The sequence below is a fragment of the Scyliorhinus canicula genome, chromosome 4, assembly GCF_902713615.1.
Source record: "Scyliorhinus canicula chromosome 4, sScyCan1.1, whole genome shotgun sequence".
Taxonomy (NCBI): Eukaryota; Metazoa; Chordata; class Chondrichthyes; order Carcharhiniformes; family Scyliorhinidae; genus Scyliorhinus; species Scyliorhinus canicula.
This window is the reverse complement of record NC_052149.1, coordinates 6,416,531-6,433,576: the sequence shown is the minus strand read 5'-3', so window position 1 is coordinate 6,433,576 and position 17,046 is coordinate 6,416,531. Positions and strand designations below refer to the sequence as shown.

Genomic DNA, 17,046 nt, shown 5'->3' with positions numbered 1-17,046 from the left:
TGCAGTGAAGGGAGGAGGGACAGGGGAGGGTTCAGTGACGGGAGGAGGGACAGGGGAGGGTGCAGTGAAGGGAGGAGGGACAGAGGCAGCCTGGGCTCCCAGCCCGGTTCATGCTGACCCTCTTCTAACTCCTCCTCGTCAGTTGAGGCCAGGTGTTCTTCCTCCTCCTCCGACATGTTCCCCCATCTGCTGGATGATGTTGTGCAGGATGGAGCAGGCCAGCGCGATGTGTGAGACCCTTCTGGGGCTACATTGGAGCGCCCCACTGAAGTGGTCCAGTCACCAGGAGCCCATCTTGAGGACGCCGATGCACCGGTCAGTGATGCCTCTGGTTGCTGCATGGGCGTCATTATAACGGGCTCTGCATCGATCTGGGGCCTCCAGACAGGCTCCATTAACCAAGACCTCAGCAGGTAACACTTGTCACCCAAGGATCAACCCCCTCATCCGAGGGAGCACCTCAAAGGTGCCGGGTACCTCATAGTGCGCCAGGATGTAAGTGTTATGTGTGCTGCCAGGGTATTGGGCGCAGACGTGCATGATGTACAGCTGGTGATCACACACCAACTGCACATTGAGGGAGTAACACCCCTTCCGATCGATGAAGGGTACTCCCTGATGAGCCGGTGCTCGTAGGGGGACATGTATGCCATCGATCGATCACCCCTTGGAACTGCCGCATGCCAGCGATGGCAGCAAATCCTACTCGCCGGACATCCTGGTGTGCCTAGTCCAGACTGAAGGTTATATAGTCCGCTGCCCTAGGGCAAAGGTCATCCATCACATTACGGAAGCAACTGTGTGTGGATGTCTGAGAGATCCCAGACAGGTCCCCGCACCTGGAAAGGCCCAGAGGCATTAAGGTTCAGGGTGACCGTTCCTTTGATGGTCATCGGGTATCCTCCTCCATACCCCTGCAGTGCCAGGTGCACCACCAGTTGACACAGGTGGCACATGGTCTCCCTGGTTTGCCGAAATCTTCGGTAAAACATTTGATTTGAGGTTTGCTAGTTATGAGGGCAGCACGGTGGAACAGTGGTTAGCACTGCTGCCTCATGGCGCCGATGTCCCAGGTTCATTCCCGGCTCTGGGTCACTGTCAGTGTGGAGTTTGCACGTTCTCCCCGTGTTTGCGTGGGTTTCACCCCCACAACCCAAAGATGTGCAGAGTAGGTGGATTGGCCATGCTAAATTGCCCCTCAATTGGAAAAAATGAATTGGGTACTCTAAATTTATTTTAAAAAAGATTTGATAGTTATGGACTGAGGAAAGGATTGCATAGTTTTGTCGAGACCTGTAGTAACTCACGTCGGCGTGACTTTCGCCTGAGAAGGGCTGAGCATCACGGAGGTGCGGAGTACAGTGGGTCAAACGTGCGAAGTACATTTAAATGAATGTAAATGCCGGTTTTGTATGTCTCTGTCGGTGAAGGGCGCAAATCCCATTATCACCACCAGGGTGGGACCGATGCACAACGTCCAAATCAGTGCCAGCCGCAGACCTCGATTTTGGCCGGATTCCCTACGCTCCAACCAATTGCGGTTCACATTTCCGGCCTCGCGAGAGGGAGAATTCAGCCCGATGTCTTGTTGCGGGATGTGGCAATGTGGAGTGTCTCCCGCTGTAGCAGCCGGCAGAAAAAAATACTAAATCCTCCTGTTCATACCTCATTAGTTATGCATCCAGGTGCTTTATGCCTTATTCAGCATCGGGGCAGGCCGTGATAGTGCGTAGTCCGCCATCGTGCCCAGCTGTCATATTGAAAAATCGCCCAACATCACTGGGCCACCATCGAAGGAAGAAGGTGGACCTCATGAATATGAAAATAGTCCTCCGGGAGCACTGAGACCAGAAGGTGGATTTCCAGGAAAATTCTGCGGCTGGAAGATGGGCACCCTCAAAGACAACTAATCTGGATGGGGAGGGGGGGGGTGGAATGTTCACACCGGCCTCTGGTGGACTTTCTGATCCACCATGGCAAGCACGGCTGAAGATCCCAGTGCAAATTCGCACTGGCGTGAAACCAATTTCTAGGCCTCCTGCCATATGTTCCCCCCTTGTCCATCGCCTGAGGTGTGGTGATCCTCAGGTTAAATCACCACCAGTCAGCTCTCCCCCTCAAAGGGAGAGCCTGTGGTAATCTGGGAATATGGTGACTTTACTGACTAGTAGTTACACCCACAGTGCTGTACTGGAGGGAGTTCCAAGATTTTAGCCCAGTGAAAGTGAATGGGGATATATTTCCAAATCAGGATGGTGTGTATCTTGAAGATGAACCTGCAGGTGGTAGTGTTCCCAGGTATCTGCTGCCCTTGTCCTTCTAGATGGTAGAGGTCACAGGTCTGGAAGGTGTTGTCCAAGGAGTCTTGGCGAGTTATTGCAGTGCATCTTGTAGATGGTACACACGGCTGCCACTGTGATGGAGGGAGTCAATGTTCATGTGGGTGGATGGTTGTCAATCAAGCGGGCTGCTTCGTTTTGGATCGTGTTAAGCCTCCTGAGTGTTGTTGGAGCTGCACTCATCCAGGCAAGTGGAGAGTATTTCATCAAACCCCTGAATGGTACCTTGTAGATGATGGACAGGCTTTGGGGAGTCAGGAGGTGAGTTACTTGCCACTGAATTCCCAGTCCCTGACCTTCTCGTCTAGCCACAATATTTACATGGCTAGTCCTGTTCAGTTTGTGGCCAATGATAACCCTGAGGATGTTGATATTTGGGGCTCAGCGATTGTAATACCATCAAATGATAAAAGGAGAGGGTTAGATTCTGTCTTGTTGGAGATGGTCATTGCCTGGCACTTGTGTGGCACGAATGTCACTTGCTAATCATGCGTATTGCCCAGATCGTGCTGCACATGGACATAGACTGCTTCAGAATATGAGGAGTAATGAATACTGCTGAACATTGTGTAACCATCAGCGAACATCCCTACTTTTGACCTTTTGATGGAGGGAAGATCATTAGTGAAGAACTGAGGAAACTTGGTCAAAAGACACTACTCTCAGGAACTCCTGCAGTGATGTCCTGGAACTGAGGTGATTGATCTCCAGCAACCAGCGCTATCCTCCTTGGTGCTAGGGACGATTCCAATCAGTGCAAAATTTTCCCCTGATTCACACTGACTGCCTTCAGGTTTGCTCGGGCTCCTCGATGCCAGACCGATCCAGTGCTACCTTAATGTCAAGGGCAGTCGCTCCCCCCTTCTCTCTTTAGTTCACCTCCTTTGTCCCTGTTTGAAGCAAGGTTGCAATGAGGCCAGGAGCTGGCAGGTTATTGCTGAGGGCCACTTCATTGTGCTGTTGATGTCACTTCTATCACTATGGTGATGATCAAGAGTTGGCTGATGGGGCGGTAATTGGCTAGATTTGATTTGTTCTGCTTTGTGCAGATAATCGGATGGATAGGAGAGATAAAGAGAACATTGTTTTGCTCATGGTAAGTCTAGGATAAGGGGAGCTAACCTTAAAATCTCAGCACGACCATTCAGGAGAGAAGCTTAGAAACGCTTCTTCGCCCAAAAGATGATAGAAAGAGGGCAGCACGGTGGCTCAGTGGTTAGCACTGCTGTCTCATGACACCGAGGTCCCAGGTTCGATCCCGGCTTTGGGTCACTGTCCGTGTGGAGTTTGCCCATTCTCCCCGTGTTTGCGTGGGTTTCGACCCGCGCAACTCAAAGATGTGCAGGTTAGGTGGATTGGCCATTCTAAAGTGCCCCTTAATTGGAAAAAATTAATTGGGTACTCTAAATTTATTTTTTAGAAATTATAAACTCTCTCCCACTAACAGCAGAAAATGCTAGTTCAATCATTTTAAATCGGAGGTCAATGAAGTTTTGCAAGCCATAGCTTTTAAGAGTTATGCGGCAAAGGTGGGTCTACATTACAGGTCAATCGCAGGGTAATTGAATGGCAGAACAGGCTCAAAGGGCTGAATGGTCTCCACCTCTACCTATGTTTCTATGAATGGCACTTCCGTTGATAGCTCACCAGCTGAAATGTGCAAGTAAAATAAAAGTAAAGTCGGCGTAGTCCCGGCGATAGGCTGCTTAGGAAACCAGAGTGCCCGGAGGAAACCCACACAGACCCAGGGAGAAAGACCCACGCAGCCGGTCACCCAAGGCTGGTATTGAACCCAGGTCCCTGGCACTGTGAGTCAGCAGTGCTAACCACTGTGCCACACTGAAGGTCTTCGACCTGGCCTGTTCTTTTCTTACATTTTACCTTCTCTTGTTCCCAGTCTCTCACCCCGCCTGCTCTAATAGTAATACTTTCTCAGTTCACGTGAGCTGATAGCCGCATTGCGACTGCGATATTCGTGCAGACTAATTCATTCATTGAGCACGACACCAACAATGATGTAATCAAAAATGATTGTGAAAATATCTGTACCATTGGTAAAAAATATCAGAAATGCTGAAAAAAAGTGAAAACAGATACAGAAAACACGACAACTAGAAAAAGTCTAAACCCTGTGAACACCTGAAACCCAATTCAAACTGGTCAAATGCAATCTCAACACAAAAGCAGCAAATTGCTCCAGGTGTACACTTCAATATTCCTGAACACATTTTGGGCCTTAAAGGGGCATGAATTCTCCAGCGTGCAAAATGTAAATAAAGTGACAGCTTGACGCACAAGAGACTGGGTGTAATGATAAAACAACAGACCCCTCAGTGAGATGTTATTGATCCATTCAAATGCAAATCCCATGGGATGTTCTTCGGAAAATATAATTTAGCGTGACAGCTTTTCAGTAATTTGCGGAGTGACATAAGCTGAGTGTAATGTGTTTGGGGCCATTTTAAATTTCTGATTCCCGAGTCTCTTCACACTGAAACTTTTCTTGCCTCATCTTGACTTTTAGAGAATTATCTTGATCATTAGTCAACAGCTCAATTATTTCCCCGGGCCTGACGGGATCCAAGGATTCTATGGGAAGCAAGAAATGAAATTGCAGAGCCGTTGGCAATGATCTTTTCGTCCTCGCTGTCAATAGGGGTGGTACCAGAGGATTGGAGAGTGGCGAATGTCGTGCCCCTGTTCAAAAAAGGGAATAGGGATAACCCTGGGAATTACAGGCCAGTTAGTCTTACTTCGGTGGTAGGCAAAGTAATGGAAAGGGTACTGAGTGATAGGATTTCTGAGCATCTGGAAAGGCATTGCTTAGAACATAGAACATAGAACAGTACAGCACAGAACAGGCCCTTCGGCCCTCAATGTTGTGCCGAGCCATGATCACCCTACTCAAACCCACGTATCCACCCTATACCCGTAACCCAACAACTCCCCCTTAACCTTACTTTTTCTAGGACACTACGGGCAATTTAGCATGGCCAATCCACCTAACCCGCACATCTTTGGACTGTGGGAGGAAACCGGAGCACCCGGAGGAAACCCACGCACACAGGGGGAGGACGTGCAGACTCCACACAGACAGTGACCCAGCCAGGAATCGAACCTGGGACCCTGGAGCTGTGAAGCATTTATGCTAACCACCATGCTACCCTGCTGCTCCAAAGTAGGGCAAAGTAAGTGCTTGATTAGGGATAGTCAGCACGGATTTGTGAGGGGTAGGTCTTGCCTTACAAGTATGATTACCAACCTGTTGGAAGATGAATGAGAGGGGCCTTTGGCATCTGACAAATACTTTATTCCCATGTTCAAAGATACCTAAGCACCGTTTTCCCAATCCCTTTATCCCAGTGTTGAAATGCATCATGGGCTGGATTCTCCGCCGGAGGGATGCTCTGTTTTGCCGGCTCCTGGGGGTTTTCCGAAGGCGTGAGGCTGCCCCACAATGGGAAACCCCATTGACCAGCCGACGTAACAGAGCATCCCGCCGGCGGGGTGAAACAGAAATATGGTGCAGCGGGACGGAGAATCCAGCCGTCTGTCTTTTAATATCATTCCTTCTATTTACTGAATCTATCCTGGATCCTACTCCTACAAGTTATCAAATCATTACAGTGTTTAGGAACATGAGAACACAGAACATTTAGCCCCTTGAGACTACAATCAAGGCCTTCAAAAGGGCATTGAGTCATTATCTCACGGCAATGTGCACGACTGTGGACAAGAGGCTGGGTAGTGGGACAAGCTCTTGCATGGACTCAATGGAAGGAATGGTCTCCTTCTCTACTGGACCATTCAATGATGCTATCAATCCGTTCTAATATTCATGGGTGATCTGTGACCCAAACCATACATTAGAAAGTGGAACTGGTCACCACGCAGAGTAATCAAGGAGGGTGGGGGAAGCACATAGACGTTTTTAATGGCAATTAGATGAGTAAGAATGGAATAGAAAGGTATTTGGATAAGGTCAGATGGATGGCAAGAGTAAACACTGGCAAAACTCATCTGAACCCAATACGCCTTCTATGCGTTGTGGGCTCAATACAATATTTCCTTTTTTTAATCAAGTATTTGATTAGTTGCATACAAACCTGGTATATACTTGGATCGACCATGTTGGGATGCAGAATATTTTTTAAGGACTGGATCGCAGGCTTAGATCTCAGACAAGACACATCATACAAAGACCGATGACTGTTTGTCCATCAGAAAATCATAGACGGTGCCATCTGTCGATTTTTGACACATGCCAATTGCTCATCGTGGCACGCCTTCCGAGTGTGAAACATTTATAATAATCTTTATTGTCACAAGTAGGTTTACATTAACACTGCAATGAAGTTACTGTGAAAAGCCCCTAGTCGCCACATTCCAGCGCCTGTTCGGGTACACTGAGGGAGAATTCAAAATGTCCAAATTACCTAACAGCATGTTTTTCGGGACTTGTGGGAGGAAACCGGAGCACCCGGAGGAAACCCACGCAGACACGGGGAGAACGTGCAGACTCCGCACAGACAGTGACCCAAGCCGGGAATCGAACCTGGGAGCCTGGCGCTGTGAAGCCACAGTGATATCCACTGTGCTACCATGCTTATCCCTCTAGTCGTGCGCAATTCTCTCTGGCTCCTCACTTCTGTTCCTCCATTCAGTGGACAGGTTTAGGATACTGACAATCTGATCTCAAATGGATTTTCATAGTTAATTGAATCCCATGAGATGTGGGATGATTGCAATTAACAACTTAGTAAAGTATGTTCCTACGTGCAATTGGACACAAACCATCTTCCTCCATTACCCAGGAAGGAGCAAATAGGAAGAATACATCAGTGATTGAAAGTCTGTCGCACAGATTGTTCTTTGTCTCTCTGTAAAAATGGTTTTATTTGCGAGGACTGTGTGAGGTAAAATGTTGCCGTCTTTACTTCAGCATTAATCAATCTTCTCACACATTCCCCCCCCCCCCCCCCCCCCCCCCCCCCTCCTCTCTTCTGAAGATGTGGATGTTTTGCAAAGGTTTCCAATTCTTAGCTAACCTCCAGTTGGTCCTTGTTGAGGTAAATCTTTATTTATAAGTCAGGGGAAGGAACATAATAACCAAACTGAACCACTTGGATATTCACGCACTCTCACTTCAGCCTCAGTCATTGGCAGTGCATCTTGTAGATGGTACACACGGCTGCCACCGAACGCCGTGGTGGAGGGTTTGAATGTTTGTGGAATGAGGAGCAATCAAGCGGGGCTGCTTTGTCCTGGATGGTGTCGACCTTCTTGAGTGTTGTGGTAGCTTCACTCATCCAGGCAAGTGGACAGTGTTCTGGAGTTGGTGGGAGGATGGGATTGTTGTTATTGTTATGGGGTTTGATATATTTGTTGTTGATTATTGTTTGTTGTTGGTGGGTGTAAATTCAGGAGAAAAATTGTGAAAAAGGAGGAGAATAAAAATATTTCAAAAAAAAAAAGTGGAGAGTGTTCCATTACACTCCTGATTTGCACCTTGTAGATGATGGACAGGCTTTGGGGAGTCAGGAGGTGAGTTACCCGCCGAAGGATTCCTAGCCTTTGACCTGCCCTGGTAGCCACAGTATTAATATGGCTGGGTCCAGTCAAGTTTCTGATCAATAGTAACCTCCAGGATGTTGATTGTGGGGGATTCAGCGATGGGAATGCCATTGAATGTCAAGGAGAGGTGGTTAGATCCTCTCTTGTAGGAGATGGTCATTGCCTGGCACTTGTGTGACGTGAATGTAACTTGCCACTTGTCAGCCCCAAGCCTGGATATTGTCCAGGTCTTGCTGCATTTGAACATGGACTGCTTCAGTATCTGAGGAGTCGCGAATGGTGCTGAATATTGTGCAGACATCCGCAAACATCCCCACTTCTGACCTTATGATGGAAGGGAGGTCATTGATGAAGCAGCTGAAGATGGTTGCAGCTGAAGATAGTGAGGCTGCCCTGAGGAACTCCTGTAGTGATGTCCTGGAGTTGAGATGATTGACCTCCAACCACCACAACCATCTCCCTTTGTGCCGGGTATGACTCCAACGAGACAGAGTCCTTGATTCCCATTAACTCCAGTTTAGCTCGGGCTCCTTGATGCCTCACTCGGTTAAATGCTGCCTTGATGTCAAGGACAGTCACTCTCACCTCACCTCTAGTATTCAGTTCTTTTGTCCATGTTGGAACCAAGGTTGTAACGGGGTCAGGAGCGGAGTGACCCTGGCGGAACCCAAACTGAGCATCCATGAGCAGGTTATTGCTGAGTAAGTGCCGCTTGATAGTGCTGTTGATGTCTCCTTCCATCACTTTGCAGATGATGGAGAGTAGACTGATAGGGCGGGAATTGGTTGGGTTGGATTTGTCCTGTTTCTTGTGTGCAGAACATACCTGGGCAACTTTCCCCATTGCCGGGCAGTCGCCAGTGTTGTAGCTGCACTGGAACAGCTTGGCTAGGGGTGTGGCAAGTTCTGGAGCACAAATCTTCAATACTACTGCTGGATTATTGTCAGGGCCTTTGCAGTATCCAGTGCCTTCAGCCGTTTCTTGATATCAGGTGAATCGTGTTGGCTGAAGACTGACATCTGTGATGCTGGGGACCTCTGGAGGAGACCGAGGTGGAGCATCCGCTATAACGTACATATTAGTAGAAATATATATTCAAAAGATGACATTTAACATAGTAGCAAATATACCATCAACCATTCTAGATCCTAAATTCTGGAATTCCCTCTTTCCCGTTTCAGAGATCCCGTAATGTCCACCTCTTTGACCACAGTCTCCAGATGTGGTTCAGTGCCAAATTTAGTTTAAAAATTGCTCTTGCGAGTTGCCCGGGGCTGATTAAAGATGCTGTGGAAATGCAAATTGCTGTCGAATTAACAACATAAGCGGCACAGCTGTATCAGCCTATTCCAGTAAAAATAGAACAATAAACACCCAGAAGGGAAAATCAGTAAAACAGGATGATACGAATACTGGTCAGAACTGGTCTTCAAGGAGAAAAGACTGTTTTTGGATCCAAGGCTCTCTCACGATTGTTTGTTGATAACGAATAGCGGAGTAAGGTCAGCTCCAGGGTCACCGATTCAGCTCGGCCTCGGGTGAGTGTGTGGAGTTTGCAGGTTCTCCCCGGATGCTCCGGTTTCCTCCCACAGTCCAAAGATGTGCAGGTTAGGCGGATTGGCCATGATAAATTGCCCTTAGTGACCAAAATGTTTGGTGGGGTTACTTTTAAAAAATTCATTCATGGGACTTTGGCGTGGCAGGCTGTGCCGTCATTTATTGCCCATCCCTAATTGCCCATGAGGGGGCTGTTAACAGTCAACCACATTGCTGTGGGTCTGCAGCCACATGTAGGTCAGACCGGGTAATGACGGCAGATTTCCTTTTCCCTTCCCTAAAGGGAAAAATCAACAATGGTTTCATGGTCTCATTAGACTTTTTAATTCCAGATATTTTATTGAGTTTAAATTCCATCACCTGCCATGGTGGGATTCGAACCCAGGCCCCCAGAGCATTATTCTGGGTCTCTGGATTATTAGTCCAGTGACAGTACCACTATGCCACGGCCTCTCTTGTGTTACGGGGATAGGCTGGAGGGGTAGGCTTAAGTAGGGTGCTCTTTCCAAAGGCCGGTGCAGACTCGATGGGCCGAACGGTCTCCTTCTGCACTGTAGGGATTCTATGATCATGGGCGGGATTCACCGGTCCCGTTGCAGCCCATGGGTGATTTGGCTGAGCGCCTGGGGGGGGGGCCTCACAACAGAGAATCCCGACTGATGTGTTCAAATATTCAGATCGTCACGTTTTTGCATTTAATGACTTTACAATCTTTCAATTGTTAAAACTGTCGTCAAAAGAAACAACTAACTCCCACGATGCTGTGGTGTTTTGTTTTAAATGTCCCCTCCGTGGCAGGGCTGAGTGGGTGACACTCTCTCACTTCGGGGCAGACAGCCGTGAATCCAGAGACCCTGAGCACTAAAGTATAAGCTGACATTACTTCCAAAAAAACAGTAAGAAGCCTTACAACACCAGGTTAAAGCCCAACAGGTTTGTTGAGAATGAGCGCTGCTCCTTCCTCAGGTGGGTCATCAGCTACACTCCAAAAGCTAGTGACTCCAAACAAACCTGTTGGACTTTAACCTGGTGTTCTAAGACTTCTTACTGTGCCCACCCCATGCCATCGCCGGCATCACCACGTCTTAAATAATACAGACAGCCTTGTCAATATTAGATGATAGCTTGCTGTGGGATCCTGCTGTGCACAAACTGGCTCGGATTCACAGCAGTGACTGCGTTTCTCAAGTACTTCAATGGCTTTAATGAACTCTGGCGCATCCTGGGGTCACAGAAGATGGTGCAGAAATCCAAAATCTTTTGTTTCTTTTCAATAACGTTTTTGTTAAATTGCTTTTCTGTCTCAAAGCTGTAGGGCCAACACAGTAACAACGCTCTTTTCTTTGGAGTCACCACCTCCTGGAGCATCTTATTTTGTTCCCTCTAGATTTCGAATTCTAATCCGGCTCTAATAATGTCCTTTGTGCCCTTTAGGCCTCTTAGCGAGTGGCTGATGATGTGTTTCAGCTGCCGTGACCAAGGTTGGAGCACTGTAATTGCAGAAGGAACAAAAGCTCACGTAATTGCTGCTCTCTGGCTGGTGTTAATTGTGCCGCCCTCATTAGTCAGTTTGTTGTCAGAGAGCAGCTAATCCAAGCTCAGATTCCATCTGCTGGTTTTCTTTGGGGTTTGTGGGGGAGGGGAGAGCGGGGAAGCGGGGAGGGGGGGGGGGGTTGGGGGTGGGTGGGGGAGAATGAATTTGGGGGGGGGGAATGAAGTGGAGTGGGGAATCAAGTTGGGGGGGAGTCAGGGGAGTTGGGAAAATTGGGTTTGTGTTTGACAGAGAGAGAAGGCAAATGCTGGAGTACAGAATGCATTCACCTGAGGAAGGAGCAGTGCTCCGAAAGCTAGTGTTTGAAACAAACCTGTTGGACTTTAACCTGGTGTTGTAAGACGTCTTACTGTGCTCACCCCAGTCCAACGCCAGCATCTCCACATCATGGCTAACTTCTTGAATCGCTGCAGTCCATGTGGTGTAGGTACACCAACAGTGTTGTTAGGGAGGGAGCTCCAGGATTTCGACCCAGCAACAGTGAAGCAATGGCGATCTATTCCCAAGTCTGGATGGTGTATGGCCTGGAGGGGAACTTGCAGGTGGCAATGTTGCCATGTATTTGCTGCCCTTGTCCTTCACGTTGGCAGTGGTTGTGGGATTGGAAGGTGTTGCCTAAGGAGCCTTGATGAGTTGCTGTAATGCATCTTGTAGATGGTACACACGGCTGTTACTGTGCGTCGGTGGTGGAGGGAATGAGTGGGCGGGTTTCTCCATTCCGTCGCACCAGATTTCTGGTGCGGCACTCCCTTGGGATTCTCCGTTTTGCCAGCTGGTCAATGGGGCTTCCCATTGTGGGGCAGCCCCACGCTGTCGGGAAACCCCCGCACTGCCGACAGAATGGGGAATCCCAACAGCGGAGAATTCAGCCCAATGTTTGTGGAAAGGGTTCCAGTCAAGAAGGCTGCTTTGCCTTGGATGGTGTCGAGCTTCTTGAGTGTTGTTCGAGCTGCACCCATCCAGGCAAGTGGAGAGTATTCCATTACACTCCTGACTTGTCCCTTGTAGATGGTGGACAGGCTTTGGGTGGTCAGGAGGTGAGTTTCTCGCCACAGGATTCCCAGCCTTTGATCTGCCCTGGTAGCAACAGTATTAATATGGCTAGTCCAGATCAGTTTCTGATCAATGGTAACCCCCAGGATGTTGATAGTGGGGATTCAGCTATGGCCTTGAATGTCATGGGGTAATGGTTAGATCCTCTCTTGTAGGACATGGTCATTGGCTGGACTAGCCACATTATGCTACTTAAGTTGTTTGGCACACAAGTAGTCCAGTGCTTTAACTTCACCAGGTTGACACCTAATTTCTCGGTGCGCCTGGTGCTACCCCTGGCATGCCGTCCAGCAGACTGGAGGGGCGGTGGGGAGGGGGGGGGGGGGGGTGTTATGCCAGGTCATGAGGTTGCAGATTGTGGCTGAATACAATTCTGCTGCCGCGGATGGCCCACAGCACCCCATGGATGCCCAGTCTCGGGTTGCTGGATCTGTTCTGAATCTATCCCGCTTAGCACGATGGTAGTGCCACGCAACACGATGGAGGCAATGTGAAGGTGGGACCTCATCTCCACAAGGATTGTGGGATGGTCACTCTGATACTGTCATGGACAGATGCACCTGTGGCAGACAGGTTGGTGAGGGTGAGGTCTGGTATGTTTCTCCCTCTTGTTGGTTCCCTCACCCTCTCGCAGTCCCAGTCGCGCAACTATGTCCTTTAGGGCTTGGCCAGCTCAGTCAGTAGTGGTGCTACTGAGCCACTCTTGCTGATGGACATTGAAGTCCCCACCCAGAGTATATTCTGCACCTTGCTGCCCTCAGTGTTTCCTCCAAGTGGTGTTCAACATGGAGGAGTAACTGATTCATCAGCTGATGGTGGCCGGTACGTGGTAATCAGCAGGAGGTTTCCATGTCCATGGGGCTTCATGGGGTCCAGTGTTGATGTTGAGGACTCCCAGGGCAACTCCCTCCCGATTGTATACCACTGTGCTGCCACCTCTGCTGGGTCTGTCCTGTTGGTGGGACAGGACACACCCAGGGATGGTGATAGCGGTGTCTGGTATGTTATCTGTAAGGTTTGGTCTGCGAGTATGACTATGTCAGACTGTTGCTTGACCAGTCTGCGACATTACTCTTCCAATTTTAGCACAACCCCCAGATGTTAGTGAGGAGGACTTTACAGGGTCGGCGGGGCTCAGTTTGCCTGGGTTGATGTTGGTTGGTCCGTCCAGTTTCTTTCCTTTTTATTGATTTTGTATTGACTTTAATTTCATACTGAGAAATGTAGGCCGACCAGAACAGCTGCCAGGATTCGAAGCCGCAACCAGGAAGTGAAAGAATACTCTCAGTGTTGAGAATGTGGAACTTAAGTTGAAAAACATAAAGGTGTTTAATGGGAAACTAGATAAGCCTCTGAAGGAGAAAAGGATTATAAATCTGATTGGGTGCGATATAAGTATGTGTGGATGGAGGATTGTGGGGAATATTGCTAGTATGCAGAGGGTGTCAACACAGGAATATCATCAGTTTGGAAGAATATTACTGTGGTGATTGTCCCCTTAAGAGCAACAGAGTAAGGGTCACATGGCCTATGTGACCAATGGGTACTCAGCGGTGTAACTTAGTTGTGGAAGATTGTATAAAGGAGTTAAAGGGGGACGGATGTGGTGATTGTCCCTTTAGGACCCTTCCTCTGCAATACAGCAGAGGAAGGGTCACCAGGCTTGGGAGACCAATTGTGTCTCAGACATTGAATCATCCCTGGGCGATTCTGAGGCAGAAAACATGTAGTAACTAATTCTTATCAATAATAGCTTCGGTGTTCATGAATGAAGTCTGTGAAAGTGCATCTTTACAATTACCAGTGGATTTTCACCAATTACCTTTGAGAACATGGTGAGCATCGATTCCACAGACTGGGCTTGGACGTTTTGACTTTAGAAGATTAAGGGACATTTAAGGGTATTTAGATGATTAAAGGATTAGATGGAGAAGAAAGAAAAAGGAAAGATATCCGTAAAATCACAGTTAGTGACAAAAAAAACAGGCCTTGAATCCCTGGATTCAGGTGAGTGATGTTGGAAGGGGTTTCATGGTGTGTGGGTCACTGTGGAGGTGGGTTTGTTGGCGGTATGACTCTTAATGGCTTTGCCCGATGTTGAGTCTCTTGATCAGGCCTTGAGTGCCTTTGAACAGAGGAACCTCCCCCCCCATCCCACCTCACTCCCCCCACCCCTCCTCCGCACATCCAACGCCCCACCCCAAGGGAGCAATTGGGTGCCTTTGTGACCTGAAGCTGAATTCTAACTGCGGCACTGCCTGAACAGTGAAGGTGAAACATGGTACATGCAGTGTGTTGTGCATTGCACTGTGCAGCATGGACTGAGTATTCAGTTGAGGAAGCCCAGGCTCCAGGTGACACAAGGGCAGCTCGAGATTGCTTGGCAGTTGCTGCTTTTGGATTGAACCTTCCCTTCCTCCCCCCCTCCCCACCTCTTCGCCCTTCTCCATCCCTCCCCTCTGCCTCTCCTCTCCCCTCCCTCCTTCCTCCCCTCCCTCACCTCCTTCCCCTCCCTGCCCTATTTACAAAATGACAAAGAACCATTGTTTTAAAGTTAAACAGTATATTTTATTGCAAGAAATTTGGAAAGTTGAGGTAGTTATTAAACAAAATGTCATACTGCTGCTGAAATGTTGGCATGGTATCAACATTTTGTATTAATAACATTATATCTGTTAATAAATATATTCCATTAAACATTACAAACAACTGCAAATGTCTTATTCAAACATCAAAACACAATATTTAAATATTAGATAATTATAACTAAATAACATAATTGAAGTAAACAAGGCAGAAAATACTAATGATAAACACCAATCAAAAAAAACAATCGGGGTGGGATTCTCCGTATTTTCACGCTCGGTTTCCGATGCGGCGACACCCCCGCCAGCAGCAGGATCATTAGTCCCGGCAGCCGGCCAATGGAGTTTCCCATTGTGGCCACTCCCACTCCGGCGGGAAATCCGGGGGTGTGATTGTGCTGTCGGCGAAGCGGAGAATCCCACCGATGGAGAATCCAGCCCCAGATGTTCAAAACACATTTTATATCAGGTTGGTGGCCAGCTGAAAACAACAATTAAAAAAGGAGCATGCATAAGAAAAGGGGGATGTACGAGAGCCCCCTACAGTTTGTAAACGCTTCTGGAAATTATGGGCCCGTTTTGCCTGCAGAAAGAAATGAAAATGTCAAACACAGCGACAGCTGAACGCTTGTCATGCCTGGGGTACCTTTTCCATTATAACACTTATGAGCAGAACAGAACCTTCTCCAAAGCAACAGCATTTTAAGACTCCTGAGAAAGTTAGCAAGGAGACATTCTTATTTACACGAGATGGCCTCATTCATAGCATAACCAAGATACTGCCCTTTTCGCACCCTCATAAAGGTAGCAAACAGACAGCATTCTGTGTTAACAGGATTGTATTTGATACAATGAGCAGGCAGAACAACCATCATTCCATTTCTCAACTTCTACAATCAGAAACTAGGATTTTAAGTTTTAACAATTATCTTACCTGTTAAGCTATATACACATGTATCCAAATTATTGTCCGTGAATTCTGACTTCTCTTCTTCATGATTAAACTTTCAGTTTCCTGATCCTAACTTAAAACTTACAAGTATTTTTAAGCACGCCACATGTAAAGATAGATAGTAATATATTGGCGATTTATATAGTAGTCTCATAGATTTAAATCTATGTCCACTTATAAATATTGAACAATAATCATCTTCAATTATAAAAAATAAAATTCAAAATTAGACTTTAAAAGAGGCAACAACAATAGCATTAATTGTTCAAAAGAAATAACAAAAAAAGATTTATCAAGCTGTAACATACCTTCAAATCCTTTGAGCTGTCTGTCTTCACTTTGAAACTGTTCTTTCACAGCTTTCCCTCAATGGACATTCTCAATCTGTCATAAGGGGGTGTGATGAGACACTCCTGTGCCATGCTGGGACCGGCAGAGACTGTCCCATTGGGAGCTACATCGGGATTTTTCAACGGAGTTAAGTACGGAACAAACCCTTCTAATTTCCGCAGCCCTGTTTTTCTGTGGCGAGGTGGATGTCGCGTGCATTTTCTTCAAATATATGGATATTTTTTCTTTATTTCTCCTTACCCTTGAATTTACTGTGTACAGTAGTCCCCCGTTATAACGCGGGTGTTGGGGTCCAAGACAGCCACCCGCGTTGCATCCGAGCCGCGGATATCCACGATGGGGGTTTTTTGGCTCTGCAACTTTTTTTTTTGGACCGGAAGCATTGGATAAAACCTTCGATCAGAGTTCTGATAAGAACTTACTTTAGTTGACTGCAGAATTATTACATTATGCTACCATAAGTTAAATATAAGTTAAAGTAAGAAAGTAGCACTTCTAAATTTATTTAAAAATCTATGCATGCGCTTCCCATTGTGAGTCTACGGGGGGAGGGGGGGAGAGATCAGACCCCCGTAGACCGATGGCGAGCCCCGAATCCCGCCCAAAATGGCAAGAATATCATGAACCCTATTGGTGTTCATTTCAATCTCATTAGCGACATTGAAATTGAATGCAGCGGCCCTCGGGAATTAACCGGCACCCTAGCGATAAATCATGCGGGCATCGTGTAGAACTCCTCTTTAAAAGTGTGACCCTGGCGCAATGGCTTCTGAGGGGAAATGAGGAGGTGAGTAGTCATTTTCATTTTCCAGCGTGCAGCTCCAGGACTCCAGAGCTGCTGCCCCAGTGCTGGCGGGGTGGGTGGATGGGTGGGCGGGGGGGGGGGGGGGAGTGGGTTCACCAGTGCTGTGGAGGAGGGGGGGGTTCCCTCAGAGGGCTGAAGCTGGGCCGGGGGTTTGCGGCACTTTGCATCTGGGAGGCCTTCAAGCCAGCTTTAAATATTGTGGAGACAATAACAGGGGTAACTACAGCTGCAGTCTGTCTGTCCCACCAAACACTTCCAGGACAAAGCCTGCTGCAGCC

The 17,046-nt window shown here is 47.7% G+C and overlaps 1 protein-coding gene across 1 annotated transcript in view; it reads right to left on the bottom strand.

Moving 5' to 3' along the window:
• Positions 1-8,756, bottom strand: part of LOC119964113 (atrial natriuretic peptide receptor 2-like) — a 126,711-nt gene extending 117,955 nt beyond the window's left edge. Inside the window, exon 1 of the mRNA XM_038793419.1 lies at positions 8,739-8,756. Coding sequence (XP_038649347.1) covers positions 8,739-8,756 — 18 coding nt within the window. The remainder of the gene's footprint in view (positions 1-8,738) is intronic.
• Positions 8,757-17,046: the final 8,290 nt, after the last annotated feature.